The following is a 25,957-nucleotide window of genomic DNA, read 5'->3' on the forward strand; positions in this document are numbered from 1 at the left end:
CTCGAATTTCCACCTCAAAACCGTCCTTCAGCATTTCGTTCGACAGATTCGGAAGAAGGTGCCAAAGAAGCGACTGAAAATGGCCAAGAACTTACAAAAATTGCCCGCATATCTTACCCGCCTATTCAGTCTCGCCGGCAGGACCGCAGTTGTAACAGGCGGGAGCTCAGGCATCGGCAAAGAAATCGCCCTCGCACTGGGCCAGTCAGGCGCAAAGATCATACTTGTAGCCCGTCGAGAACCCCCTCTCGCCGCGACCGTCGAACAGCTCAGGCAGCTTGGTGTTCCCACGACATCAATATCAGCGGATCTTGCTCACCTAGCGGACCTGAATCACGCCATCTCACGGATCAAGTCGGCGCATGGCGTACCAGACATTCTGGTGAACGCAGCTGGCGTCTCCCACCGACCTCCGCTGTCGCACATCACCCAGGGAGAATGGGACTTCACTATTGCCGCGAACCTGACGGCACCATTTGCGCTGGGACAGGCATTTGGGCCTGGCATGGCGGAGCGGGGAAGGGGGCGTATTATCAACGTCGTGAGCCAGCAGGCTTTTCGTGCTTTTGGGAACAGCGGGGCCTACGGCGCCGCGAAGGGCGGACTGGCTGCCCTCACAAGGTCGCAAGCGGAGGCTTGGTCTCAGAAGGGCGTTCTCTGTAATGCTATTGCTCCGGGGGTCGTTGAGACGCCGATGACGGCGGGAGTTCTGGCTGATTCGGAGAAGGCAGAGAAGCATGCATCGAGGACAATGATCGGGCGGAACGGGATAGTGGAGGACTTTGCGGGAGTTGCGGTCTGGTTGGCGAGCGACGCTAGCGCTGCGGTCACTGGGCAGACTGTATTTGTTGATGGAGGGTATTCAGCGACATAGAGGGGCATTTCTCGTATGCGAGCGCATATTCTTGTATTGTTCGGGACTGTATCGAATTTGAACACATCGAATTGAAAGAATTAGATGATAGGAGAGCATGGGTTAATTGTCACGATGCCGAACAAGACATATAAGCTCACACGATTCTCTTGAACAAGACTTTAGGTCGGATGCTTTTCTGATGTCTCATGAAACACTGGTGTGAGACTCAGGTCCGACAACGATCACACCCTCGTGCTGAATGAAAATGGAATTCTCTTAATTAGCGTGATTGTCGTTCAACAAGTTTCCCTACAGAGGCCCGGGGATGTGAGGAGATCGTTGTGGCAGATAAAAGTTTCAAGACCTATTCGGTTTGAGTTGTTATTGAACAGGAGCGCATTCAATAAAACAGGAGCGTAATTCAATAAAACGTAACTAATGCGTTTCGTACAATTCTCAGTCACGTACGTTGGGATATATTCTCAGTTCCAAGTCAACTGTGATTTGATGAGCCAGTCTGCCATCTAGTTCTGATCCCAGGCCCGAGGATAAGTCATACAATATTCTCGGGGGGTTAAACAGCCGCCTGTTTGCTTGTTACTGCTTGACTACCCAAAATCTCTCTCATGACCTCCTGTTCCTCATGGCCACTTAGGTCACCAAACGCTTCGTCCATCTGCTCAAGGGTCTTGCCCATAGTCTACAACATCCTGTTAGCGAGACCTGTCTCATTATCGCGTTGCCAGAATAGAAACTCACCTCAGGAACAAGGAAGAAAGCCCAAACTGCAGCCAAGCCACAGAAACAGGCGAAGAAAACGTAGGTACCGAACCCAATGCTCTCAATCATCGGCGGAGTAACGACGCCCCTGTGACCGATGTCAGTTCATTCAAGCCGGATTCTAACGAAGACGTAGTTTATACGTACACTGTGAAGTTGGAAAGCCAGTTGACAGCCACCGAGAACGCAACGCCCTTGGAGCGCATGCCATTGGGGAACACCTCGGGAGGAAGAGCCCATCCGAGGGACGAGTACGAGGCACCAAAGATGATGATGAAGAGGAAGGCCATGGCGACGCACGCCCAGCCTGCGGAGGTATTCTCGCCCCACCTGCTGTCGAAAGTGCCGACGAGGGCTGCGATGACCACGAAGCAGATCATATTGCCGATACCGCCGTAGATGGCGAGCGGTCTGCGGCCAACCCTGTCGATGAGGATGAATGCAATGAAGACACCGACGATCTGCAGCGCGTTGAAGATGCCGGAGAGAATGAGCGACATATCGTCTGATTGGCCAATGTTTCTGAAGAGGGTCGGTGCGTAGTAGATGAAGCCGTTCACACCTTGGAACTGCTGGAAGAAAGACACACCCGCACCAACTATTGTCCGCCTCCAGCTCTTGACGGTGAAGAGATCGAGCCACTGCACCACTTCTAACTTGAATCCACGGACCCCGGGATGGCGGCGCTCCAGCATGACGGCCTGAAACTTGGCTTCGGCGAGAATGCCCTGATACTCAGCCTGCACGCGCTCGTCTGATGCTGGGAGCTTCCGAAGCTTGCACAGACTACTCAAACAGTCCTCATGCCTGTCCTGCATCGCAAGCCAGCGGGGCGAATACGGGAAGAGCTGGATCATGGCGCCGAGTATCATGGCCGAGGGCAGCTGGAGAGCAAACGGCACGCGCCACGAGGCCTCGCCGGTGATATCCTTACAAGCATACGTGATCCAGTACGCGATCGTGACGCCTCCGACGATGGCGACGGACTCGAGAACGAGCAGCGTTCCGCGGAGATGAGGCGGAGAGACTTCGGAGATATACTGCATCGCAATAACTACATTAGTCTCATAAAACCAAACGCGTTGGGTCACAACTCACCATTGGGGCGCCGAGGGCAAGTGTCCCGGTCCCAATACCTCCGATTGTTCGTCCGACGACCACGGTTGCGTAGTTGTATGCCGCGGTCTGAATGACGCCACCGATGCAGAAGATGATAGAACTTAGAAGGAGCGCCTTCTTCCTAGACCAGCGGTCGGAGATGTACGGGTAGAACCAGCAGCCGATGAAAGCGCCCAGCAGGAGCATACCCGTCATGAATCCCTTGTTGAACTCGTTCTCTGCTTCCGGGATGACGGCGTGGAATTGCGGGAGGACGTTGATGATGCCCATCACGCCCTGGTCGTAGCCGAACGAGAACCCTCCGAGCGAGGCCAAGAATGCCGCAGACAACATGTAAGGCCCCGAAGAGAAGATGCCTCTCACGCCACTGGGCCCGTATGGAATGCTCTCCGCAAGAACGTCGATATCGATGGTTGCCTTTCCCTTGACTGGGTTGTCATCGTGTTCAGCGTACCCGTTGCCTGAGGGTCCCTCGGCCGCGGACTTGTCACTGGAGTCCGCCATGTCGACTGGCTTAAAGGAGAGGAGGTGATATTGAGAAGGAGAGGAAGTGGTTAGAAAACCCAGAAAGGAGTTCGTATGACTCTGCAGTGAACGGGGAAGAGCCTTTGACGGGACGTGCGTGAACACGGAGCTTTATATGTAGTTACGGAGCTATCCTATCTCGAGTTGATGATAACATTAACATGGGAACGGGCAGGGGCCGGGCTCTGCGCTGTGTGCCGGTGCCGTGGTGTACAAATCCAGACGAATGTTGGGGAAGTCTGGGGTTCGGCATCTTGGAGACTTGGTGTTCACAAACGGGGTGAATTCCCACGTTCGGTCGATGGATGCCGCGCTAGCCCAGTTCCCGGGCGCCTGGACCCCGGTTCCTGACAGCTATCTTGCGGAGGCAAATACCTCGTAGAGAGTCAAAACTGTTCGAATTCAAGGCAGAGAAGATTGTCTTACCCATCATGACCCTAGTTTCCCCATGGGGTGGGTGCATGGCAACGTCACCCAATAATGTTATAGGTTTGGCGGCTGATTAGGCAGGGGAGACCACTTTGGGATGACAGTTCCTGCAGGATACTAGAATCATGTGGTCGAATACTAATCGAAAAAGAGCGTGCCGCGTAATATCACGAAGTGGAACGAAGTCCCTCATCCGAAACCGGCGATCAATATGCCTCTAAGGTCCCCCACCAGCCAATAAGCAACATGCGGGGCGAAAGTCCGCTCCTTGAGCCGCAGGTTGGGTTTGCGGCGGGCCCTATGAGGGTCAAGTTATGAGGCAGAACCTCGGTAAAAGACATACAGGACGTCATTTCATCCAATAGGGAAATAGTATTATTACTTAACACTATACTACACCAGCTTTTGATAAGTGACATTTCATAACAAAAGACTGTATGTTGTATGATGAAGACCCCACAAATTTCAACGGCTGGCGCAAACTCTCTTGCAGCTACAGTCACGAGTACTATTGGATATCATAACCTGCCATTCGAAAGTGTAATAACCGTTAGAAGAAGAGAGAACCATACAAATCTGTTTGACTGAAAGTAACGTAGGAGGTCGATTTTCATTGCGGTGAAGGGAGGTGACGAAGTAAGAGGCTTGGAGATGGGAGGGTCTCGCTATCTTCTAGTGTCTCCCTTATGTTTTCAGGATACTTGCCGGTCAGCCATATTGGCCCGAATTTAACGGCAGAAGGTTCGTTGCATTGGGATTTCAAGTTGTCACTTTAGCGTTCAATATCTTAACAAAGATAATCAAGACGCAAGGGTTTCGTCGAAGGCCTCAGTGGGACAACTGTGGGAAGAAGATAGGCATACAAACCTCCTATCAGAGCGTACATCTTGATCCAAATACTGAAACAAACATATCTATTGTAATTTTCTATTGATGTCAATCTATTTCGACGGGAGAGTCTTCAAAATCGGCTCTCCCGCCTCATCAAAGTACACCGGCTCGCCAAGACGGAACGAATGCTGCAGCGCGCACGCAATCTTGCCCGCCTCAAGCGCATCGTCCGGCGAGCACGACAGCGGAAGGTCCTCCAGCACAGCCGTAGCGAACTCGGCAATGTCGTTGATGAAGGTCTTGTCGTACAGCGCGAAGGCGTCGGGGGTCGAGGCGGTACGCACGCCGTGCTCGTCGCGGATCTCGACGCGGTTGAGGGTCGAGTTGCCGTTGATGACGGAGTGGCCCTTTGTGCCGCAGACGCGGGAGGCGGCCTCGAAGCCGTTGGTGATGGTGCGGCTGAGGCGCGTGTGCAGGATCTTGCCGTTGGCGAACTCGACCAGGCCCCAGGCGTTGTCGGCGTCGCCGAAGCGCGCGAGCTCGCCGTAGACGGACTGCTGGCCGAAGGCGACTACGCGGTTGACTTGCTTGGCGGGGTTGGGGATGTTCTTTTCGACGTCGAGGAAGTATCGGCCAGCATCAATCTGGAGCAAGTTAGTGTGTGGGTTTGGGGGAGATTTGTGAAGCGAGATACTAACCAGGTGAATACCTGCGTCGACGAAAATACCTCCTGATTGTTCGGAGAAGGTAACGTAGAAGGCTGCGAAAAGGTCAGACTGAAATCTCTGGGTCAGACTATGGATGCCGTACCGTTTTTATCCTGAGGGTCGAGGCAAGAAGCTTCTACGGCATGGATTTCTCCCAATTGGCCGTTCTCCGCCATCTTTTTCGTAACGCGGTAAGACTCGTCATCTACCAGATATGTAAGCCAAGTCACGGTCTTAGAACCGCCGAGGAAAACATACATCTCCTTGAGAAGGGTAGCAAGAACTTGAGGTGAGGGTTTGCCGCAGACTTGGCAACAACGTCCTTCGTCGTGATGATGTCCACAGAGATGGGCTTCTCGCACATTACATGCTACATGGTCATCGTCAGTAGTCTCTCCAATACCACTGCAAGCGCACCGGCAGGACATACCAGGCCCATATCGAACGCAAGGCAGATCAAAGGCGCGTGGGTGGCCGTCGCCGTTGAGATCAGGACGGCCTGCGCGCCGCTGTTCTTCATACACTCTTCCGGCGTCGCGAAGAACTTAACGGAAGGCGGGAGGTTGGCGGCGGCCCATTTGTCGGCGCCGGGCTTGGTGTCGCACACGGCGACGAGCTCGATGCGCGGCTGCTCGAAGGCGAGGATCTTGGCGCGTAGAGCACCGAGGCGGCCGAGGCCGATGAGGCAGAGCTTGAGGCGGTTTTGGACGGCCATGGTGGTGATGATCCAGGAGCACTGGGTGAGGAGCTCGTCAGGGCAAAGAAGGAGTAATTGTCACGATGTAGCTCGAGAATGGCTCTGTGACGTTTTCGCTGCTGGGGGGACATTTTGAGCTGGCCGATCCAAGATATGTATTAGTTCCAAGGGTCTGAGATCGTTGTCGGCGTTAGCTCCGACTCCTGTCTAAGTGCGGGCGGAATTCCTCCTTGCGGAGCGAATTCCCTTTTGCGTTGTGTTGACCCACCCCTGAGAGGTCGGCAATTCTGCCCGCTCTGACTTCCTGCATCAGATCAGCCGCAGATTTGGTCACGACCTATCGCTATTCGGCATCTCCAATTGATTATTACTCCGCAAAGAAATCTTTGCGTAAAGAGGGGAAAGTGAGGGGAGAACGAGGGGAAGAAACCGACAATGCCCCGCGGTCGGCGTATGACGACAGCGGGTTCTCCGTCGGCGTTATAGTCCAGGAGTATCCCCTTGGCCCATCCCTTTACGACCCGACGCGTTCTCTCTGGTCGAAACCATACACTCTTCACTCAATCTCTTCTCTTTACGTAGAACAAGCAAAGGCCGCCATGTCGTCAACTTCGTTCAAGCTCAACACCGGCGCCACCATCCCCGCCGTCGGCCTCGGTACGTCGCTCCTCTAGAAGCCCTTCCAGCAAGAAGGCACCAAGTGCTGATCTTCCAAACAACAGGAACTTGGAAGTCTGAGCCCGGGGAGGTGCGCAAGGCCGTCGCCTATGCCCTCAAGGACGGCTATCGCCACATCGACGCTGCTCTGTAAGATCCGAGAACTCCAAGCCCAATCTCCATTCGTCCGCTAACGGTCTCCCGTCCGCAGCATCTACGGGAACGAGAACGAAGTCGGCCAGGGCATCAAGCATAGCGGCGTGCCGCGCGAGGACATCTTCATCACCAGCAAGCTGTGGAACACCCACCAGGCGAACGCAAAGGAGGGCCTGCAGAAGACGCTTGATGCCCTTGGCACCGATTACCTCGATCTCTACGTGGGTTTCATCACACTCCAAAATCACAATCGGCTTTGCTAACACAACGTCACACAGTTGATCCACTGGCCCGTCCGTCTGGTCGCCGTACGTAGCCCTCCCACCCCAACACACCTCACGATGCCCATCCTCTAACCGATCCCAGAACGAAACAAGCGACCTCCTCCCCGTCAACCCCGACGGCACCCGCTCGGTGAACCGCTCCTGGGACCAGAGCGAAACCTGGCGCCAGATGGAGGAGCTCTACGCCTCGGGCAAAGTCAAAGCCATCGGCGTCGCCAACTGGTCCATCCCCTACCTCGAAGACCTGCGCAAGACGTGGAAGATTGTGCCAGCCGTCAACCAGGTCGAGCTGCATCCATACCTCCCGCAGCACGAGCTCAGGGCGTACTGCGAGAAGCTCGGCATCCTGCTGGAGGCATACTCGCCTCTCGGATCAACCGGTGCGTTGCGACATCTTTCCCACGCCCAAAGCCATGATGCTAATATTTCTTGTAAACGCAGGCGCTCCCATCATGTCCGACCCCGAAATCCAGCAGATCGCCGCCAATCATAACACCTCGGCCGCCACCGTGCTGATCAGCTACCACGTGAACCAGGGCGTCGTCGCGCTGCCCAAGTCCGTGAGCGAGGCGCGCATCACGAGCAACAGGCAGGTTGTGGAGCTGTCCAAGGAGGAGCTGGAGCTGCTCAACGGGCTGGCGGCGAAGGGCAAGGCGAAGCGCATCAACACGCCTTTGTGGGGCTTCGATCTTGGGTTTGCTGATTGGTATGGTCCGGTAGAGTCTAAATAGAAATAGAGAGGAATAGACGATTGTTAGGATTTTTTGATTCGTTGTGGTTATTATTACTGATTGTTCTGAGGCATTGTTGTGGGTGCGAGTGGCCTGTTAACAAGTCGGAGATAACATCTACGCAGTGTGTACTAATGCGTCCGCCGAAGCTGTCTTGGGATCAGATGGTTGTCTTCAACGTGAACCGGTTTGTAGGAACTCGGGGCGGTGACGGTTCTGTGGCTTTTACAGAAGGAGGATAGACTGGGTGGACACATGACCAAGGCAACATTTAGAAGGACAAGTAAATCAAATCATAAATTTCATCTCTAAGCTCACATCTATACAAATCTAAGCCTTGTACGGAGGCGGCGAGATACCCTCCGTAAGCGCCTTCAACCTCAACGCCAAAATTCTCGACTGGAACCGCGTCATGGGCAGGAACCCCACCATAATCCAGAGATTCTTCACCCCCGTCTCCCGAAAGGCGCCTCTATACTCGCCCTCCTCGTCAACGCCCCACACCTGCCCGACCTGGTTTGCGACCTTGGGGCCGAGAGTATCCCGGATCGAGTCATTCAAGTTAGAGAAGCCCGTCGCAAACACGACCAGATCGAACTCGCGCTCGCGGCCCCCGCTCAGGATAACCTTGTCCTCAGTGAACCGCTCAATGTACCCCGGCTCGACCTTGATCTTACCGTTAATGATGTGCTCGCACGCGCCGGCGTCAAAGTAGAACCCGCCGTTGCGCGTCTGGCCGAGGGTGCCGTTGCCCGTGCCGCGCTGGCCGCGCCAGGTACGCAGCCCGCGGGCGTTGAGCGCGTCTAGCAGCGGGCGGTCGAGGTCCTCCAGCACCTTGGCGGTGCGGCGGCCGAGCTCCTCGCCGGGGCCGACGGGCGTGGAGAAAAAGAGGCGGTCGTGCTCGGCGGGGTCGGCGCGGTTGCCGTCGGCGCCCGGGGCGTAGCCGCCGAGGACGCGCGGGACGGAGTGCGTCAGCGACATGACGTACGTCGGCGAGCGCTGGAGGAGGGTGACGTCGATGCCGCGGCGGGAGCAGTCGAAGGCGGTGTCGAAGCCCGAGGAGGAGGTGCCGACGACGCAGACCTTCTTGCCGACGAAGGCGGCGGAGCTGTCGTGCGCGGAGGAGTGTCGGATCTCGCCGCCCTTGAACGTGTCCATGCCGGGGATGGTTGGGGTATACGGGACGCCGCAGAGGGAGGTGGCCATGACGACGTGCTTGGGGCGGACGGTGCGGGACTCGGTGCCGTTCTTGTTGATCTTCACCGTCCACGCACCCTGGTCATCCTGCTCCGTCTCGATGACGGTCGACTTTGTCCAGATGTTGAGTTCCAACGCGGACGCGTACCAGCTCATGTAGAAACCCTGCTTCTGGGCCGGGGTGTACGTGGGCCACTGCTTGGGGTAGCGGAAGAAGGGCAGGTCGTCGGCCCAGTGGGGGAAGTGGAGGGAGAGGTACTCGTATCTCTTCTTCCAGACGTCGCCGACTTCTTCGCTGCGTTCGACAATGAGGCAGTTGAGTCCCAGGGCTTTGCACCAAGCGGCTAGCGCGAGGCCGTTCTGTCCGCCGCCGATGATGAGGATCTCGGGGTCAGCCGCGTCGACTTCCTTTGCGCGCTGCGCCTCCCAGCTGATCGTGCCCGTCATGTGGCCGTCGGCGGGGGCGCGTTCTGGGAACTGCTTGAGCTGCTCGGCGACGGTGTGCATGGTGTAGATCTTCCAGCCGTCCTTGGTCAAAACCGCCTTGATGACGGCCGAGGCGACGACGAGGTCCGTCTCGAATGACACGACAAACTGCAGCTGGGCAAAGTCGTCGTAGGGGCGGTCGACTACGGGAGCCGGCTTGAGGAAGGCAAAGTTGGAGGCCTTGGTGGTGGGGAGGAGGTCGCGGGCCGCCTTCAGAATGGCCGGGCGGAAGTTGAAGGTCCTTTGGTCCCAGGTGAAGGAGAGCTTGTCGCGCCAGACGCCTGCGGTTGTGTGTTAGATTTGTCCTCGATCTCAGAAGGCCTTGAGATGAACGTACCATACTCGAGGAACAAGTCTGCAAACGCCTCTGCGTTTCCAGAGCCCAGAGCATCGGAGAGCTGTCTTACGATGCCCTCTGCCTCGGCCTGCGCGTCGCAGTCCTGTGGAATCTGAACACCGAGGACGTCCGTAGTCGGCAGGGCGTGGTTGTACTTGAAGTCGTACATGTAGTCGTCGGCCACCGGAGGGCGCTCAGCAGTGCGGTTCAGCTCTGCCTGCTTGACAGCAGCCCTGGCGGCGATGTCGACACCGTTGGCCTCGGCATGATCGATGATAGTAGAGGGAGCCATTGTAAGATTGTGATTGAATGGTTTGTGCACTTGCTTTCAGAATCGAACAGAAGCGCGGCGTCTTCGCCTTTCATATCGTTCTCACGACACGAGAGCCAACTTTCGTCTCGTCGTCAATCGTCGCCAGTGACATGCTGAAAGACCCCTCCATTGAGGATTTCGCCAAGGGGGGAATTCTCCCCGCTGGGATTTGAGTTGAGGACCAACACTCCAGAATGACACGGATTTTCAGACGAAAGGGACCAGCTGGGGGAGAAGGTTGGACAGGTGCGTCTCCCCACCCCAAGGCAAATCCTGATGGGGGAATTCCCCCCGTCCGAGAAACGCCAGTGGAGCTAAGATTGTCGCCGCATGTCGGGGATTTGGGGCTGGTGTGTGGGTGGTGTGGAGATGATGCGGGGGACGGGGTACGGGAAGAGTGCGTCGTCCATGGCACATCCCAGGTCGCGATGCCGCTTTTGGTCTGTCTGGTCTCAACGTCGTGCCGGTGCTTGCTCGGAGCAGCCTCACTTCGTCCGAGGCTCATTGTCGCATGCCACGCTCTGTGTCCTACGATCTCAATATTTTCTTCTCGGGGTATTCTCGGGGTATCGGTAGCTTGCCAAAATGCATAAGCCATAAACCATTGAACACACGCACACAGCTTCAGTCGTCCTCAATGTTCTCCCTCCACTGCCGCTGCAGCGATTCGATCAGCGCCGACGTCTTCCACCCGGACCTCCGTCGCCACTTCTCCAAGAACTCGAGCGCTGCGTTCTGGTCGGCGGGATGGTGCAGGTACGCGCCCCAGACAGCCAGGCAGTGCCGCGCCGTGAACCACGTATTCTCCGCTCTCTCGTTCGACGTCGCCAAGCCTAGGACCATGAACAAGTGATGCCGGATACGTCGCTCTCTCGCCCTGCTCTCGGCTAGGTACTCGTGCGTGTGGACAACGTTGCGGGACCCGATCGCGTTCAGGACGATCTGGGCGATGTGGTAGTACTGCAACCCGACGGCGTGGTGTGGCAGCAGCGTCAGCACCTCCGGGAAGCAGCGACCTTCCTCTCGCGATCGCTCTCGGAAGTAGATGGGTCGGTAGGACGCCGGCTTGGATGTGTTCCAGTCTGCGATCTCGGTTTCGGAGAGGGCCACGTCGGAGGGATCTCGCGGCTCACAGAAGGCGCGCTTGAGGAGGAAAGCGAGGTTGAGAATGGACTTGCTTGCCCAGGAATAATCGTCATTGCGACAGATAGAGACCGAGTTGGGGAAGCAGTCGAGTCCCGTCTTGAGCGGTATCTGCGTCGTCAGAGACACATAGATGTCTTCTCGGAGACACAGCCAGCATGCGGCCTCGGCCACCCCTCCCAACGTGGAAAACTCGGGGACCATATTCAGGATGCGAGACGTGCCTTCCAAGTGGAAGCGGTAATCGTCCTCTACTCGTGGTTAGCATTGGAGGGAACGAGCAGGCCATGGAACGTACCATCCATTTCCTCGTTTTGCCTTAGCAGGGCGACGGCCGTTAACACGCTCTCGGTGATTTTCTGGCCGCCAGACATGGACGGTATGAGGAGGTTGAGGCATAGATTTTGATAGTGCAAGGCGAGGCCGTCGCCGTCTTCGTCCCGACACCGGTTGAAATGTCGTGCGGAGAAGGCGCATATAGAATATCGAATAATGAGATCCGTAAACGCCATCTGGGATACGACCGTCTCAAACGTTCGTGAGGGATCCGCAACGTCCGTCCACAGCGCCATATGATCGGTGAAGTTGCGCACGAGGAGCGCCTCCCGCGGACTCAGCGGCGAGATCTCGTCTGAAAGTTTCTCCCCGGAAGGCGGTATGTCCTCCATCAAGTAGTCCGTCGAAGGAGAGGTCCCGTTCATTAGGCGTCCCAGCGACGTGGAATCATCCAGGCACGGGTAGGCGTTCTGGCTGCTGGTCACGCTGCCCGCCGGGGCGCTCTCAGCCGACACATTCGGGCCCAACGATCCCTCCGCGTCCTCGGACAGCCGCGGGCTTTCCCCCTCGTACAAGGCTCGCAGCTCCGGAGTCTCATCGTAGAACACGGCCGGCGCTGTCGGCAGCGGGCAAGGGCGCCATAGTCCTGGAGGGGCGTGGGAGAGGGCGTTCTGTTTTGGGTAGAAGCGGAACTTGAGCGTAGGCTGGCGCACGCAGTTGATGCCCGCATTCCTGCACTGCTGGCAGCCGCTCCTCCCCCAGTCGCACTTGCGGTGGCGATACTTGCAGGCCTGACAAGCTTCAGTTGGTTTCGGGGCGGCGTCTCTGGCGGTCTCGTTCATGCTCGAGCACCGCGTTTGCGAGGCTCAGGAAGGTGCGCTGCAGCGTTCCAGGAAATGCATTGGTCGCCTTCGTTTTGGATGATGGTATCCGCTCTCAACAAGACCAGACAATTCGATGTATAACTCTGCCGATGTTGGTGTTGGTCGTGAGTATGTAAGGTAACGTGGAGCTCGGCGGTCGCATCTGTCCCGGATTTAACTGTGAACCAGCTCGGGAATGGAGTAGCCCGTCGCCGGGAAATTGTCGGCTCATTGTTCCTTGGGGAATGCGGGGTATTTGGGGTCATTTTATTGGCGAAAGATGGCATTTTGGAATCGGAGGTGCCCGGATTAAACTTCTCTCAGAATTTCGCACTAATTGTCACGCCTTGTCCGGCTCATTCCATTTATGTCTTCCCCGAAGCCATACTTATGCAGAACAGACCCTTGCTTGTCGTGATTGGTGCTAATTAGCCCACAGAAGTCGTCAACAGTGTTAACACCAGGTGTACATAGTATTGTGACGAACATCCCGAGTCACAAATGTGGAATCCACTGCTGAATACTAAGGCAAATCGCGGTATTGTTCGGATGTGCGACTGCCCGCACCACGGCATCTCAAAATCGTTACATGCTCTCTCCAGGGGCCCTGTGTCATCCCAGGCTCTTCTTGCTTGGTGGGACTTCCGCTCAGATTGGGGACTGCGCCCGAAAGCCTGGTCCAAGTAGCCGGCCTCAACAGTCCTAGTATGGCACCAAGTGACACAAACAAAGTGCTCACTGTGACGATAATAAAGACGGTCCAAAATATCTTCCGAGTTTGATCTTCGCTTGCCGCGTGGAAAACTTCGACACAAAAGAAAGTCTAGTATCAATCAGCCTTTAGCTTTCGGACAAATCATATTTTCGTAGGTAGGTGGGAACAACTTACGGCGACAAAAGTGGGAGGAAGAAACAAAATCGTAACAATGGTAAACAACATCATGATTTTGTTCAACTCTCCGCTCTTCTGAGCTTCCCTGACCGACTGTGCGTTGAAGAGCTGTTCTATCGCAATTAGCGCAATTTTCTCCAGTCGCCGGGATGAGCTCACGCCGTCTCTTAGACTCTCGATATCCTTCCTAATTGCGGAAATTCGGAAAAGAAGTTTTTTTTGAAACTTCTCTGTGATGTGACTTAACCAAGGCCCAATTTTGATTAAGAACAAGAAATTCTTCATGGAAAGGGGGTTCGCGAAGACCCCATAGGAGTGATCTATCTGGACCTTCCTCAATACACTTATCTGAAAACGACTCAAAGTTAACGTCTGCCGCTTCGATAAGGTCGGTGAATATTCGCAAAATCTGTAGGACCTTGAAGTAAGTCTTGGTCTTTTTCAATTCGGGGTCGTACATCAATTCGTCGAGCTCTTTTTCGTTTTCAATAGACTGTAGCTATACTCATGAGGTCAATAATGATTTCGATGTTATACTTAGGCTGACTTGCTGTGATTGAAACCACTGTAATCAAATGATTTAATGACCCTTCCCAGTCCCTGGCCCACGAAGTAATGAACAAGTACAGCTGCACTTGAAAGGCTGCGATGCCTGTTACTATCCCAGCTGGTTGAATCCTGCCTTTTCCCTAATAGTTTCGGTTGTTAATTGGAGTCATGGATTCATAGAACTGAGCTTTAATCTCATCCGTTATGGAGAAAAGCTGAAAGTTCCCTATAGGATGGCAACGCGGCGCTATTGTCAGTATCACGGAGTATCTGCGCTCAAGCAGCGCAATTCTTCTTCCTGAAGAGTCTTCAATCGTCAAAACCTCCCGCTCTAATCGAAGACCATCTGCAGAAGCCTCTGAGTCAGGCGACGCGCTAGCTTCCGTATTCTATTCCTTCGTCGCATTTCCAATCTTATCTTTGGTGGTAAACTCGAATGACTTTATGAAGTAAGCGTAGTTATCCATAAGGAAGCTAGCTGTATTTTGTGAAGAATTCTTTTATGAATTTCTTTATAACTAGGGATATATAAGAGGTCCCCCTTACTCTAACTACCCTCTATATATCTAACTACCTTTATTGACTACTACTCTATTAAGTTATAATACTACTTTAAGTTCTATTAATAAACTTTTTTATTTTAAATAGTTTAATTAGTTTATTTCATAATATTAGTTATTAGTTATTTTATTATTTTTAAATATTTTAGTAATATTTTTAAACTTATTAACTATTTTTGAAAAAAGAAAGATTATTATAGCTATATTAGTAGAAGATAGTATATATTAGTAAATGATAAAATAATAGTATTCTTTTAAATTTATTATAGTTTTAAAAAAAAGTATCTATTTTAAAATTTATAGATATTATCCTCTTTTTCTCTAATAAGTTAAATAAAACTATTACTACTTTTAAAATAATAGTTATAAAAGTAGTAAATATAACATTGTTTTAGTATTTTAATATAATAAGTTATAATAATATAAAGAGAGAGAGATACTTATTTTTTAGCGATTTATATTCTCTTTATATACCTCTATAAATTGCTATAGAAGTTTCTCTAACTTAGGCTATTTTAGTTTTTAAATATTTCCCTATAAGAGTTATATAGTAGTTAATAAAGTACGCCTCTAGGCGGCAAATTATGAAGAAAAAAGTTAGAAGGGAAGAAAGATTCAAAGGAGGAAGGAAGCTGGCCGTCTCTCCTTCTTTAGAAGCTTGATTATTAAAAGGCTGATAGACCGATGACTTATTCCAACCACACTGCGACATCTATAGACCGAAGTGGCATCTGAGAAATAATAGGTTGCTGTCTTCAAGCTCATCCTAGGCGGATGACATGGAAGCAATTGTTATAACATCTCTAAAGCTGATATTGCTTTTAGAAAGCTTGATATGAAATGCGCTAGTGTTGTTTCAGCTGGGCACCGCAAAGAAATTACCTTGGTCGCTTACCATATAACGCCATGTATAGGAGGATGGTTTGATTTAGTCCTAGGTATTAAGCCCTGCATAAAACCAAGAAAACAAATCATTAGTTTAGAGGTACTATTTGAGGTTCTCAGAAATACAGAGCTATATGGTGTACCTCAACAAAAGGAATGGTCCTGTCGTGATTAATAGACTACAGTATTCTTTCTACTTTAAACGTAACGTACTTGAGGTTGTCACCTTCAGGAGGAACCACGGCATAAAAAGCCTAAGTATGCGGTTGCTGATGCTTCCTCGTCAATAGGAAGTCCCAATTTCTAGACGAAACGCATTCCTCTGGAGTCTTAATTTGTTTCCCGTTGGTAAAAACCACAGGGCTACATCCCGAGCTCTATCTTCGATTATTGAACAATAATCCGTTGGTAATGAGCGGAGTATAGAGAATTTCGATCCAGGATTCGAACGGCTGTGCGGCTTCATGAAGTTTTTCCTGGAGTACTTCTCTTTGGTTTGCGATTGATTCACCAGAGTCCTTCCTAGAACTCATTGTTGTGACATTGAGCCTTATGAAATGAGTTCTAGTTGGTAACATTTTGAGGAGCAAGCCTTCAGCAGAGTCTCTGTGCAACCGGGGAGGTGTGTACAAACGTTTCCAGCCGTCACGCACATCATTCTTCAGCGCCGATGCATTTGTGGAGATATCAACTGGTGTGTTGAACCTGTGCTGAAGTAAGCTAATGACATGCGAGTGCTTCTCATTCAGCGCCCGCATTTCCTCAAGCTGTCGAAAAACGACTTCTTCATAGTGAGACGGTTGGTTCGAGGACCCAGCTGAATCTTTTGTCGCTAAATTTGCATCATTCGATAGACTGTCCGCCTCCCTAGGGGGGCTCTCCAATATTGAGTCGTCCATGGTTTTCGGATATTTGATTAATGCTTCTGAGGGGAATCAATGACATCGATTGCCAAAAACAGACAATTGGAAAGTGTGATGTTTCTTGGACGGCGAACCTGACGAAGGCAACTTTGGAATCAACGCCAAGGCAGAGGTAAAAAAGAATGGCTTTGGTCACATAAGCAAGAACCTTCGACCAGATTCCACATGCGTTGCATCCCAAACACTTTAGGTATTCCTGCACGAGGCGCGCGTGTGCTGCGCATGCTGTTGTGTAACTTGATATTCCGAGATTTATGTTGATGATTAGGTGTGACCGAAATGCGGCTTAGGGGCTAGCGCCTCGAGATAATATATGCAAAGAACCGAACTTGATCGGACTTGTTTTCCAGTGGGATTGCTTCGATTCAGTGAGGCGGACACGGCACAGGCGAACCATTTTGAGTTGGTAATGCTGCCTTTCGCCAGCGTATCTGCCAAGTTCTCCTCTATCATCTGCGTGCTTGCTATTTTTCTCCAGTCATTTCCAATGCCATTCACATAGAGGTCACCAGCTCTCAATAACATAATACGAAGCGGATAATATTATACTTTCTTTATTGATCTCACTGGTAACTAGTAATATAGCTTTCAAGCGCTGCCTCTGCGCATTTTAGGGTGTTAGCAATACGGCTAGACATCCTTCTACGCCTCGCCCATAGGTCTACTTTTCTCATCAATCCAGAACATTATACAGCATAGCCGCCAGAGTTCTTCTGCCTCGGCTCACCCGCCGCCTCAAACGTGCCGTTCTCCAACAACCTCACACCCTGCGCGGAGGAGCTACCAGGCGCAACCCACGTGACGTTGTGACCCAGCGACTGCAAATAGCTAATAGTGCTGTTATCATACGAGTACTCGACATTGATAATGTTCGGGCTGAGCTGGTCGTGCAGACGGGGCTCCGCCAGCGCCTGGGGCGCCGTCAGGTTCCGGTCGAGCACGTTGTGCAGGTTCTGGATGGTGGCGGTAATAATACGACTGCCGCCCGCCGCGCCGATCACAAAGTACAGCTTGCCGTCGGGCTTCTCGACGATGACGGGGGAAATGGAAGACAAGGGCCGCTTGCCGGGGCGGATGTAGTTGGCCGGGCTGGGGACGTAGCCGAAGGCGTTGCTGGAGCCGGGGATGCTGAAGTCGTTCATCTCGTTGTTCATGATGACGCCCGTCTCGGGGACCATGAGCTGCGACCCGAAGAGGAGGTTGACGGTCGTCGTGAGCGAGATGGCGAGGCCGCTGGCGTCGGCGGTGGCCACGTGCGAGGTCCCAGGCGTCTCGAGGGACTCGAAGCCCTCGGGGTTGTACGCGGACACGTTCTGGGTGCGGAAGTCGGAGATCTTGGAGCGCACCTCGGCGCCGGTCTCGGGGGAGACCATGGCGGCCGTGTAGGCGGACATGCCGTCGACGAAGAGCGGGTCGCCAAGCTTGGAGCGCTGGCCGTAGGCGAAGCGGATGGCCTCGTCGAGGCGGTGGACGGAGAGGTTGCGGCTCGCGGGGGCGCCGAAGTCCTCGTAGCCGGCGACGGTGTTGAGCGCGCTGAGGGCGACGATGCCGCCGGAGGGGGCGTTGCAGGCGGTGAGCTTGTGGCCGCGGTAGGTGATGTGTGCGGGCTCGCGGATGGCGACGGTGTAGTTTGCGAGGTCGGCGAGGGTCATGGTGCCGTTGGCGGCGCGGAGGGCGGCGATGGTGGCGTTGGCGATGGCGCCGGTGTAGAAGGCGTCGGCGCCGCCGGTGGCGATGGCCTCGAGGGTGTCGGCGTAGCGCTTGCGGGTCATGGTCTCGTTGAGGCGGACGCGGTGGCCGTGGGGGGCGAAGTCCATGGCCCAGGAGGGGTCGTCGGTGAGGAAGTTGCCGTTGGGGGTGACGGCGTTCATGTACTTGACGAGGTCCTCGTTGACGCGGAAGCCGAAGCGGGCGATCTTGATGGAGGGCGCGACGAGGTCGGCCCAGGGGAGGCGGCCGTACTTGTTGTGCAGGTACTCCAGGCCGCGGAGCTCACCCGGGACACCACTGTGTGTTGTTAGCATTGGCGCATTCTCCGTTAATGATCTTGTTGTAACTCACCTTGCCAGGCCACCGTACATGCTGGCCGCGGTGTTATTGGCGTACATGTCCTCGTACGCCGCGGCGGGGGCCGTCTCGCGGAAGTCGATGAACTCGTAGGTCCCGTTGGGCGACCTCACGAGCATGAAGCCGCCGCCCGCAATGCCGCTGTGGTACATGCCGACGGTGCCGATGCAGAAGACGGTGCCGACGAGGGCGTCGGCGGCGTTGCCGCCCTTCTTCAGCAGGTTGGTGCCGATCTCGCTGCAGATGTCCGTCTCGGAGGCGACGGCGCCCAGCTTCGGGGGCCCGGCATACGTGCTCGGGGCCGCGAGGGCGGGCTGCAGGAGGCCGAGCAGCAGCTGCGCGACGGCGGCGGTGGTCGCGAACGGCTTCATGGCGATGGAGCTCTCGAGAGACTGGCTGGCTTGGACCGCGGTGTGAGCTTGTCGGCGGGAAGAGTTGTGCCTGCGTCAGAGACCGAGGACGGGAAGAAGGGCTGGGCTGGGAAGCTGGAGCGGGAGACAGGAGTCGCGGCAGCAACAGCAGCAGGCGCGGCCAAGCTTTATCAGGGAAGCTACCCAGTGATCGACTGTCAGTCACCGTGGTTCACCCATGGCCGTTATCGTTCGTGTGATTGGCATGGGTGTCAATTGCGCCCACAACGTGATAGGGAAACAGTCGTCTTGGTATCCATAGATTGGCTACCTAGCAGGTAGGGTGGTAGGGAAGGATCCAGCAGGCTGGTCGGTCCGCTGCAGGTTCCCGTGCGACATTTTGGCAGAGCTTGTGTTGGAGAGAGTTCGTCTGATTCAATCGAGAATTGACAAACGTAACAAGCAAGACGATAACTGGGGAACTGGTCCGGGCCAATCGACGTGATGCCCGGGGGGTTGTGATGTGATTGCCCGTTTCTTATCAGGCCGTGGGGATTTTCTGGGAAAACAACTCTGCTGTAATTTCAGCGAGATATTGTTACCATTACGGCCACAAACAGAACCCTGCGAGAAACGCCCGCTGCCATTGGGCAATTGGCCGCAACATGTCAATAAAGTGCCGATACCACGCTGATTGGAGGGCCCCACACAGCGCGGTGAGTGCCCCGCATGGCCCCGCATGGAGACCCACACCTATCGCGGGGACGCCGGCTTCGGCGGGGAACACTGCTGCTGCCAGCGATAAGCACCTGCCTTTCCGGGCGGTAGCGCCTCCACAAGAGCCCGCTCCCGCCGAGGGGCCCATCCGAGCGGCCCTCACCGAATCGCGTGCTCACATTGACATTATTGACAAGACAGACAGACAGACAGACCTCACTCGGAGGACGAACGCGCGGCTTCACGATGTGTTTCTTTTACATCATAGCCATCATGTAGATATTATATGGTCAACTCCATGACGTACATCAGCCTGTCTCATAGCCCCATACCATCACCCTTGTCAACCCCAAGGACTCGGCCCAAACTTTCCCAGGATGGAAACCCGAGGAGACTTCCAGATGCTCCAATCCTCAGTCTTGGCCGGGTCTCCAAACGGCTTGAGGGCAGCGAATCGCATCCTGTCGCAATCGCATTCGTCAACATCTCGTCTCTCACTGCCTAAATACTCTCCAGTGCAGAACTCACGTGTAATTCCCAGGCTCAATCTGCGACCCGTTCGCCAACACGCCGAACCAGAAGAACGTATGCCGGTACGACGTGTAGATCGCGTTCCGGTGCACGTTCTCCAGCGGGAACGGGATCACGTCAAACGGCCCGCTCGAGTCCGAGAACGGGCTCCAGTACTCGGTGTCGGACCGGTCGTAGTACGCCACCGACCCAATGTAACCGTCCTCGCCGACCGCCGGCGGGTAGCTCCAGGCGCTCTCGTTCCATCCGGCCTCGTAGATCTGGCAAGGGTGGTCAGGACCAGGTGCTCTTTCAGATAGCAGAATGGGGATGCGAAACTTACGTCCCATCGGAGCTCCTTGGACCCCCACTTCATCTGAATGGTCAGCCAAAGCCAATCCTCATCCTGCCAAATCTCATTCGTCCAGCTGTAAACCGTGTTAGCGACTTGCCAATTTCGTCTAAAAAGGCAAGTTCGCAACTCACTAAGGCTTCTCTTCAATGGGGATAAAGTTGTACGTCGTCGTTGCTTTGGGGAACCCGTGCATGTACATATCGTCCATCTCCTTCCTCAAATCTGCCGCGAGACCTATCATGCGGTTAGATGTGTGATTAAACCCAGAACGCCCGGCGTCGGCAGTTTCTTACCCATGTATGGTATGGCGAGGGACTCATTGTTGCTTCCACTCACAATAACCTTTCCACTGTACAGCGGCAATCCTGCTGGGTTACCAAACTCGGGTGTTTGGAACGTCACACTGCACTCGTTAGCCCGTCTTCCTACTCATCAACATCAGAAGACATACCTGACAGTCTTCGACTCCCCAGCCTTGAGCGTAAACCCCTCCGGCATAACAACATCAACCGGCATCTCCCTCGGCTGAACCTCCTCCAGCGCCCTCACCCTTGGCGAGCTACTAACCGACGTATCAAGCGGCAGCAGAATCTCCATCCCAGCCCCGTCTTCCACGGAGAAAGTGTAAGTCACATCCTCACTGCCTTTATTACTCACCACAACCTCGTGCGAAGCGACAAAGTTCGCCGTGTCGTTGAGCGCGAACTTCTCAAACTCCAGCGACGTGGTGGCGTTCACGACTTTGAACGCGTCAATCAGGCCGGTGCCAACCTGCGGAGGCGGGGCCGCCATGTCGAGAACGCCGTCCCACCACTTCACCGTCTTCCCGCTGGCAATGATCCTCCGCGCAAGCATCTTGGCGAACCCTGGCCCGTGAACGCTTCGACCGCCGTGTGCACCGATATACAACGCCGCCACGCCCGCTACGTACGGACACGCCATACTCGTCCCGCTAAGCGTCGAGAAGCTATCCGTGGGATACGCGCTGAAAATCTCCCCGCCGGGCGCAGCGATATCCGGCTTGATCTCTAAGTCGTACAGCCCGCCCCAGGAAGTGAACGACGACGGGAGCCCGGCGAAATCCCGCGGCAGACCCACGACGTCGTCTGGCCCGGCGGAGAAGTCGGCCGTGACGCTGGCCCCGGCCTTGACTGCCTCGACGATGGCCTCCCCCGAGTGCCTCTCGATGACAGCCAGCGCGCTCTGGTAGTCATCCGTGTACAGCTGCGCGAGCGGGCTCTCGTTGTTGTAGATGAGGATGTACCGCGCGCCCAGGGCGTTGAGGTTCGCCTGCTTCGTCATGGCGTCGCACCCGCCGCGCCGCACCAGTGCCACAACCCCTGTCAGATTATGCGAGCCGGCCGGGTACGGCTCGCACGCCTCGGCAGTAGCGTTAGTATCCAGCCCGAGGGGCACGATGGGCCACCCGGCGACGGACTCGGGGAAGTACAGCACGGAAGGGATGTATCCGATCCTGCTGGACGAGGTCTCGTTCCGGAGAGCGAAGGTGGCTTTGAAAGCTGGCATCGGCGCAGACTCGCCCTCGACAGAGGCGACGGCGAGGACGTTCTTGCCCGAGGAGCCGGAGGAGCCGTAGAAGGGCCCGGAGTCGCCTGAGTTGCCGGCGGCGATGGTGACGAGGACGCCCTGGTCGACGATGCGGGAGGCTACTTCGGCCCAGGCGTTGTCGGAGAAGCCGTTGGGACCGCCAATGCTGGCGGTGATGATGTCCATCTTTGGGTTGTTAGATCTGTGAAGGCGGGTTAGGGGGAGAGAGGGCACTTACACCGTCATCGTAGGCTTTCAGGAACGCCTCGATGAGTGTGGCTTCGTCTGTTTCGCCTGTCGAAGTGAAGACTTTGTATGCGTAGAGCGAGGCTTTCGGGGCGACGCCGACGAAACTGACGACATTAGTACACATATTGGAAGTGATTCAGAGAGGGGCTGCTCACTTGGTAGAAGACCCCGCCACGATGCCCGCGACATGGGTTCCGTGGCCGAGAATATCGAGCGGATCCTCGTCGGGCTCCTTTTCGCCCGAATCAGGCCAGTCTGGGAACCATCAACACCAGAATTAGAGGGTGGGTAACGAATCACCTACTCCCGTCACCAACAAAGTCATACCCTCCAGCAATCTTGAATCCCGCGCCGAATCCGCCGCCGAGCTACACATGTCAGAACCGCGACATCCAAGGGGCCGATCAAGAACTCACCGCAGGATGAGAGTACTGTATCCCGCTATCAACAACGCCAACTTTCGCGCCCTCCCCAAAGACTCCGTTCTCATGCAGCCTGTTCACGCCAGTTGTGTGGTGCGTGGAGTAGTTCGCCGAAGCCGCGTCGTCGCTAAAGGACCGCGCGACTTTGACGGGGTCAAGCTTGACGACGTGGTTATGCCAAACCCTGACGACGTCGGGAAGCGCCTGGAGGCTGGCTACATCGTGCGTTTCGGTCTTGACGTATGCGCCGGAGAAGATGTCGTTTTGGAATGTCTTGACGACTTCGACGTCAGGTAGGGAGGCGATTGCTCCTTGCAAAGAGGCTTGGCCCTGTGTGTATGGTGAGAGTTTGTTCAAATTGGGTGGTGGTGATGGAGCTGCGGTGTGTTTACCTTGGCAAATTCGACAATGTAGCGATTCGACACAGTAACGGAAGACCCATTCTGACGTTTCGAGAGGGCACTGGTGCTACCCAGGAAAGGCAGCACCGCAACGGCTAAGGTCAAGAATGAAGGCATGATGTCGGGAGTGAGACCTGGAGCTCAAAGCCCTTCTCATGCCTCCCTGCCTCACGCAACGGGAGAGCTGTCCCAACTTATACAGCAAAATCTAACCTCTTCGGATCTTCGAGAAAGCCATCACGCGATTGCATCGTAACATCTCGGCAAGTGTGCGTGGGCGCGGAACCTGCGTATACGGGGTTGCAGTCCGGCGGGTCTCGATCCTGTTTTGGACCAGACGGGAAGGAGGCCGATGTGCCAAGATCTCGGTTGGTCGCTTGGGCCAAGGCTTGGTTGGGAGGTTGGATGTGAATACGATGATGGCGTCTGTTGGGAGGTTACCTACCTTATTTGGACGTTTAGGCGACATGTTCCTGATAGAATCCCGCGACGGACAGGTTATCTGGGGGAAGTGAGCTACGGGGCATGGTCATTAGGTGAGCTCTCAGCTCATGTCCATTTATGCCAAAGAAACGATAAGCACCAGAAAAATGGTTCAAGCCGAGAATATGCTGATGACAGTTGCAGTATTCAAAGTTCTCCTTCGTTACAAGACAGTCTCTAACCACTGCAAAGCTCAAGCTTTGACAAGTTCCACAACCTTCATCTCTCTACTCGTACCGTATATCTTGTTCACCTTCAACCCCGCTCCGGCAGCCATTTGAGCCCAGTTCTTCGCCGTTCTCTCCTTCCCGCCAATGTCAAGCATGGTGAAATCGTACATGGCCTGCAATGGCTGCGGCGGGTCATCCATGACCATCTCCGCAACCAGCACCCTACTGTCCGATCCCATGGCCTGGCTGAGATGTGTTAACACCTTACCCGATACCTCATCGCTGTAGTTGTGAAGACAGCGGCAGATGAAGTAGATGAATGCCTCTGCGATACGTTAGCCTTAGAGCGCAACCCAACACCTTCTCCTCCTTGGGAAATGCTCACTCTTGATAGGCTGCTCCTCGTGAAAATCATGGCTCTGTAACTTCACCCCCGCGAGCCCCGGGTCGGGATTCGCCGCAACCTGCTTCATCACCTCGTCCCGATCCTCCAACGCCACGCGGTCATGCGGGATGAACGGGTTCTCCTGCAGAATCGCCTTGGTAATATGCCCCTTCCCGGCGCCGACGTCCACAAACAGGATCCTGTCCTTCTGCGCCGGGTCCGCGATCTTCTCCTTGAGCCAGCTGAAATCGTACTCCTTTCCGATCATCGGGCCGTGCGTCACCGTGTCCATGGCGTCCATCACCCGCTTCAACCGCGCGGGCTCCTTGTGGCAGATCTCCCACAGCGTCTTGTCCGGCTCGCCGTGGCCGTAGGAGTACGGCGTATGGTTCTGCTGCGTCGGTTCGTGGCGTCCGTAGTGGCGGAAGTACTCTGGCATTTTCACCGCCGTGAGGAACATCTCATCGTAGCTGTTTGAGAAGTGAGCAGCTGCACTTCGAATAAGTAGTTTCGTGGATTACATACTAGAATGTGGCCAATCTCACTTCCAAGTTGCCAGGTCTGTACTTCTTTGATACCTCCGAGTGAGACAGTAGCTCCTCGCCCGTCTGTATGAGGATGTTACGCGCCACAAGGATCCATGCATAACGTCCTGGTATGTCTTAGGTTTCATGGAACATCGATCCGGGGACTTGAATCTGACACTTACTAAGAATCGACTCATCGGCACCCACCCTCTTAGCCAGCTGCGCGTATGAAATCGCTCCCTCTTCAGGGATGTTCTCAAAAACGCCCCAATCCATGAAGAGTCTGATGGTCACGATTTCAACGTACGGATAGATGCGGTTCATGGCATCGTTGCCGTATGGTCGTGTCGCGTACAGAATCTTCTCCGCGATGAGCTCCATTTCCGGGGTTGGTGCTCCATCTCGATTTGAGTTGACGAGAGCGGACAGCTGGGAAATGAGGCCCGGGAGTTCGTTTGGAGTGATGGCCATGATGTGACGAGAGTTGTCGATGTAGTTGAGTTTTCTATGTAGTAAATTGTGTCAGTTGATACAGCTTGTCCCGCGTCGGGAAGACATCCATCTCTTATATCTTCCAGCAATGAAGTCAAACCAGCCGGCAGCCATCGCCATCGTAAGCGGGCACCGGCCAGTAGTGGGGCACCGAAGACCGAGCCGGATGGGACGAAAACAGTAACCTTGTTCGCATCCCCGACGGCCGGTTCCCCCCACTCTCCGCCCGCGCCAAACCCGCGCCGTCAATGGCGTCCCGCCCCTCCTTCTCAGTCGGGAAAGACAGAGTTGGAAACTCTCGTTTCAGGAACCTTTCTCATCCGTTATTCTGCAAATGAGAGTACAATGTAGGGCTACGTCGGTAGCTGTTCATTGGACGATATGGGCGGCGCACGCACCCAGTCTCGGTTCCTTCGGTGGTTGGTTATTCAGCGCGAGGGCGTGTAGAGTATTTCGGCAACGAAGTTTGTCCGCTGAGGGACGGGAACGTGGCTTGCCAGTCCCATGAGTCTAATTTCACGTCTGGTTGGCGGCGCATCCTCGGCATCAGAAGGAAGTGACGAGACGAGGTACAAGATATCCGACCCAGCCAACTGGGTGAGCCCCGTGTGAGTGGCCCTGATGCAAACCAGTGTTTCTAAGGATGACCAACTGCAGTGAATAATGTCCAGTTAGTTATGCCTCAGCTTTTTGTCCTTTTGCTAAGAATTCATTAAGAGCATTCCGCGACTTAAGAGTGCTACATACATGTATGTTTGTATTGTACGTATGCGTTGATTCAACGAGGCGCTTCATGATCCGAATTTCTAGGAGTAAGATTTCAGAACCTAAAGTGTTTCATCTTCGCGAACATGTTCAATATTAAAGTCATAAGAGGGCTATCGTAACTTCTAGTTGCTTAGACTTGTAAAGAATCAGAAGGCAGGAGGGTCATTTAATATATGTTGTATTTATATCTGAAGCGACTCTTCCCATGAGCGCTGCGTTGTTTAGACTTCGAGATAAAAGCAATGCTTGATTCAGCGCAGACAATGTGCATCAGATCCGCCGCAAGCCTCAAAGTCTTCACACTTCCCTGGCCGTCA

General features: G+C 54.4%; 9 protein-coding genes across 9 annotated transcripts; 2 read left to right on the forward strand and 7 right to left on the reverse strand.

Annotated features, from left to right (window-relative positions):
- Window positions 1-79: 79 nt before the first annotated feature.
- On the forward strand, window positions 80-874 carry gno (Gluconate 5-dehydrogenase; the record flags this gene model as incomplete). The annotated part of the gene is made up of 1 exon (XM_037319005.1): window positions 80-874. The coding sequence occupies one exon, from the start codon at window positions 80-82 to the stop codon at window positions 872-874; it is 795 nt and encodes a 264-aa protein (XP_037183315.1).
- Window positions 875-1,380: 506 nt separating this feature from the next.
- Window positions 1,381-3,259, reverse strand: CGCA056_v003749 (Sugar transporter STL1; the record flags this gene model as incomplete). The annotated part of the gene is made up of 5 exons (XM_037319006.1): window positions 1,381-1,386; window positions 1,458-1,556; window positions 1,616-1,724; window positions 1,784-2,676; window positions 2,735-3,259. 5 exons carry the CDS (start codon window positions 3,257-3,259, stop codon window positions 1,381-1,383), a joined length of 1,632 nt encoding a protein of 543 aa, XP_037183314.1.
- Window positions 3,260-4,650: 1,391 nt separating this feature from the next.
- Window positions 4,651-5,962, reverse strand: yrbE-0 (putative oxidoreductase YrbE; the record flags this gene model as incomplete). The annotated part of the gene is made up of 5 exons (XM_037319007.1): window positions 4,651-5,184; window positions 5,239-5,300; window positions 5,351-5,452; window positions 5,506-5,617; window positions 5,678-5,962. The coding sequence occupies 5 exons, from the start codon at window positions 5,960-5,962 to the stop codon at window positions 4,651-4,653; spliced, it is 1,095 nt and encodes a 364-aa protein (XP_037184325.1).
- A 581-nt stretch (window positions 5,963-6,543) lies between these two features.
- gar1-1 (D-galacturonate reductase) lies at window positions 6,544-7,772 on the forward strand (the record flags this gene model as incomplete). The annotated part of the gene is made up of 6 exons (XM_037319008.1): window positions 6,544-6,601; window positions 6,667-6,751; window positions 6,813-6,978; window positions 7,036-7,065; window positions 7,124-7,421; window positions 7,483-7,772. The coding sequence occupies 6 exons, from the start codon at window positions 6,544-6,546 to the stop codon at window positions 7,770-7,772; spliced, it is 927 nt and encodes a 308-aa protein (XP_037184326.1).
- A 330-nt stretch (window positions 7,773-8,102) lies between these two features.
- Window positions 8,103-10,084, reverse strand: CGCA056_v003752 (putative indole-3-pyruvate monooxygenase YUCCA4; the record flags this gene model as incomplete). Its single annotated transcript, XM_037319009.1, has 2 exons — window positions 8,103-9,736; window positions 9,793-10,084. 2 exons carry the CDS (start codon window positions 10,082-10,084, stop codon window positions 8,103-8,105), a joined length of 1,926 nt encoding a protein of 641 aa, XP_037184323.1.
- Window positions 10,085-10,729: 645 nt separating this feature from the next.
- Window positions 10,730-12,366, reverse strand: CGCA056_v003753 (uncharacterized protein; the record flags this gene model as incomplete). Its single annotated transcript, XM_037319010.1, has 2 exons — window positions 10,730-11,499; window positions 11,547-12,366. 2 exons carry the CDS (start codon window positions 12,364-12,366, stop codon window positions 10,730-10,732), a joined length of 1,590 nt encoding a protein of 529 aa, XP_037184324.1.
- Window positions 12,367-16,882: 4,516 nt separating this feature from the next.
- On the reverse strand, window positions 16,883-18,634 carry CGCA056_v003754 (Glutathione hydrolase proenzyme; the record flags this gene model as incomplete). Its single annotated transcript, XM_037319011.1, has 2 exons — window positions 16,883-18,203; window positions 18,258-18,634. 2 exons carry the CDS (start codon window positions 18,632-18,634, stop codon window positions 16,883-16,885), a joined length of 1,698 nt encoding a protein of 565 aa, XP_037184321.1.
- Window positions 18,635-19,673: 1,039 nt separating this feature from the next.
- Window positions 19,674-22,932, reverse strand: vpr-10 (Minor extracellular protease vpr; the record flags this gene model as incomplete). The annotated part of the gene is made up of 11 exons (XM_037319012.1): window positions 19,674-19,791; window positions 19,859-20,121; window positions 20,184-20,268; window positions 20,327-20,429; window positions 20,489-20,598; window positions 20,647-21,929; window positions 21,982-22,096; window positions 22,148-22,247; window positions 22,297-22,360; window positions 22,409-22,744; window positions 22,807-22,932. 11 exons carry the CDS (start codon window positions 22,930-22,932, stop codon window positions 19,674-19,676), a joined length of 2,703 nt encoding a protein of 900 aa, XP_037184322.1.
- Window positions 22,933-23,491: 559 nt separating this feature from the next.
- Window positions 23,492-24,851, reverse strand: fsa4-1 (Methyltransferase fsa4; the record flags this gene model as incomplete). The annotated part of the gene is made up of 4 exons (XM_037319013.1): window positions 23,492-23,793; window positions 23,854-24,323; window positions 24,379-24,505; window positions 24,563-24,851. 4 exons carry the CDS (start codon window positions 24,849-24,851, stop codon window positions 23,492-23,494), a joined length of 1,188 nt encoding a protein of 395 aa, XP_037184319.1.
- Between the last annotated feature and the right edge of the window lie 1,106 nt (window positions 24,852-25,957).

This window comes from Colletotrichum aenigma (assembly GCF_013390185.1).
Source record: "Colletotrichum aenigma strain Cg56 chromosome Unknown KSG_Cg56_contig02, whole genome shotgun sequence".
NCBI lineage: Eukaryota > Fungi > Ascomycota > Sordariomycetes > Glomerellales > Glomerellaceae > Colletotrichum > Colletotrichum aenigma.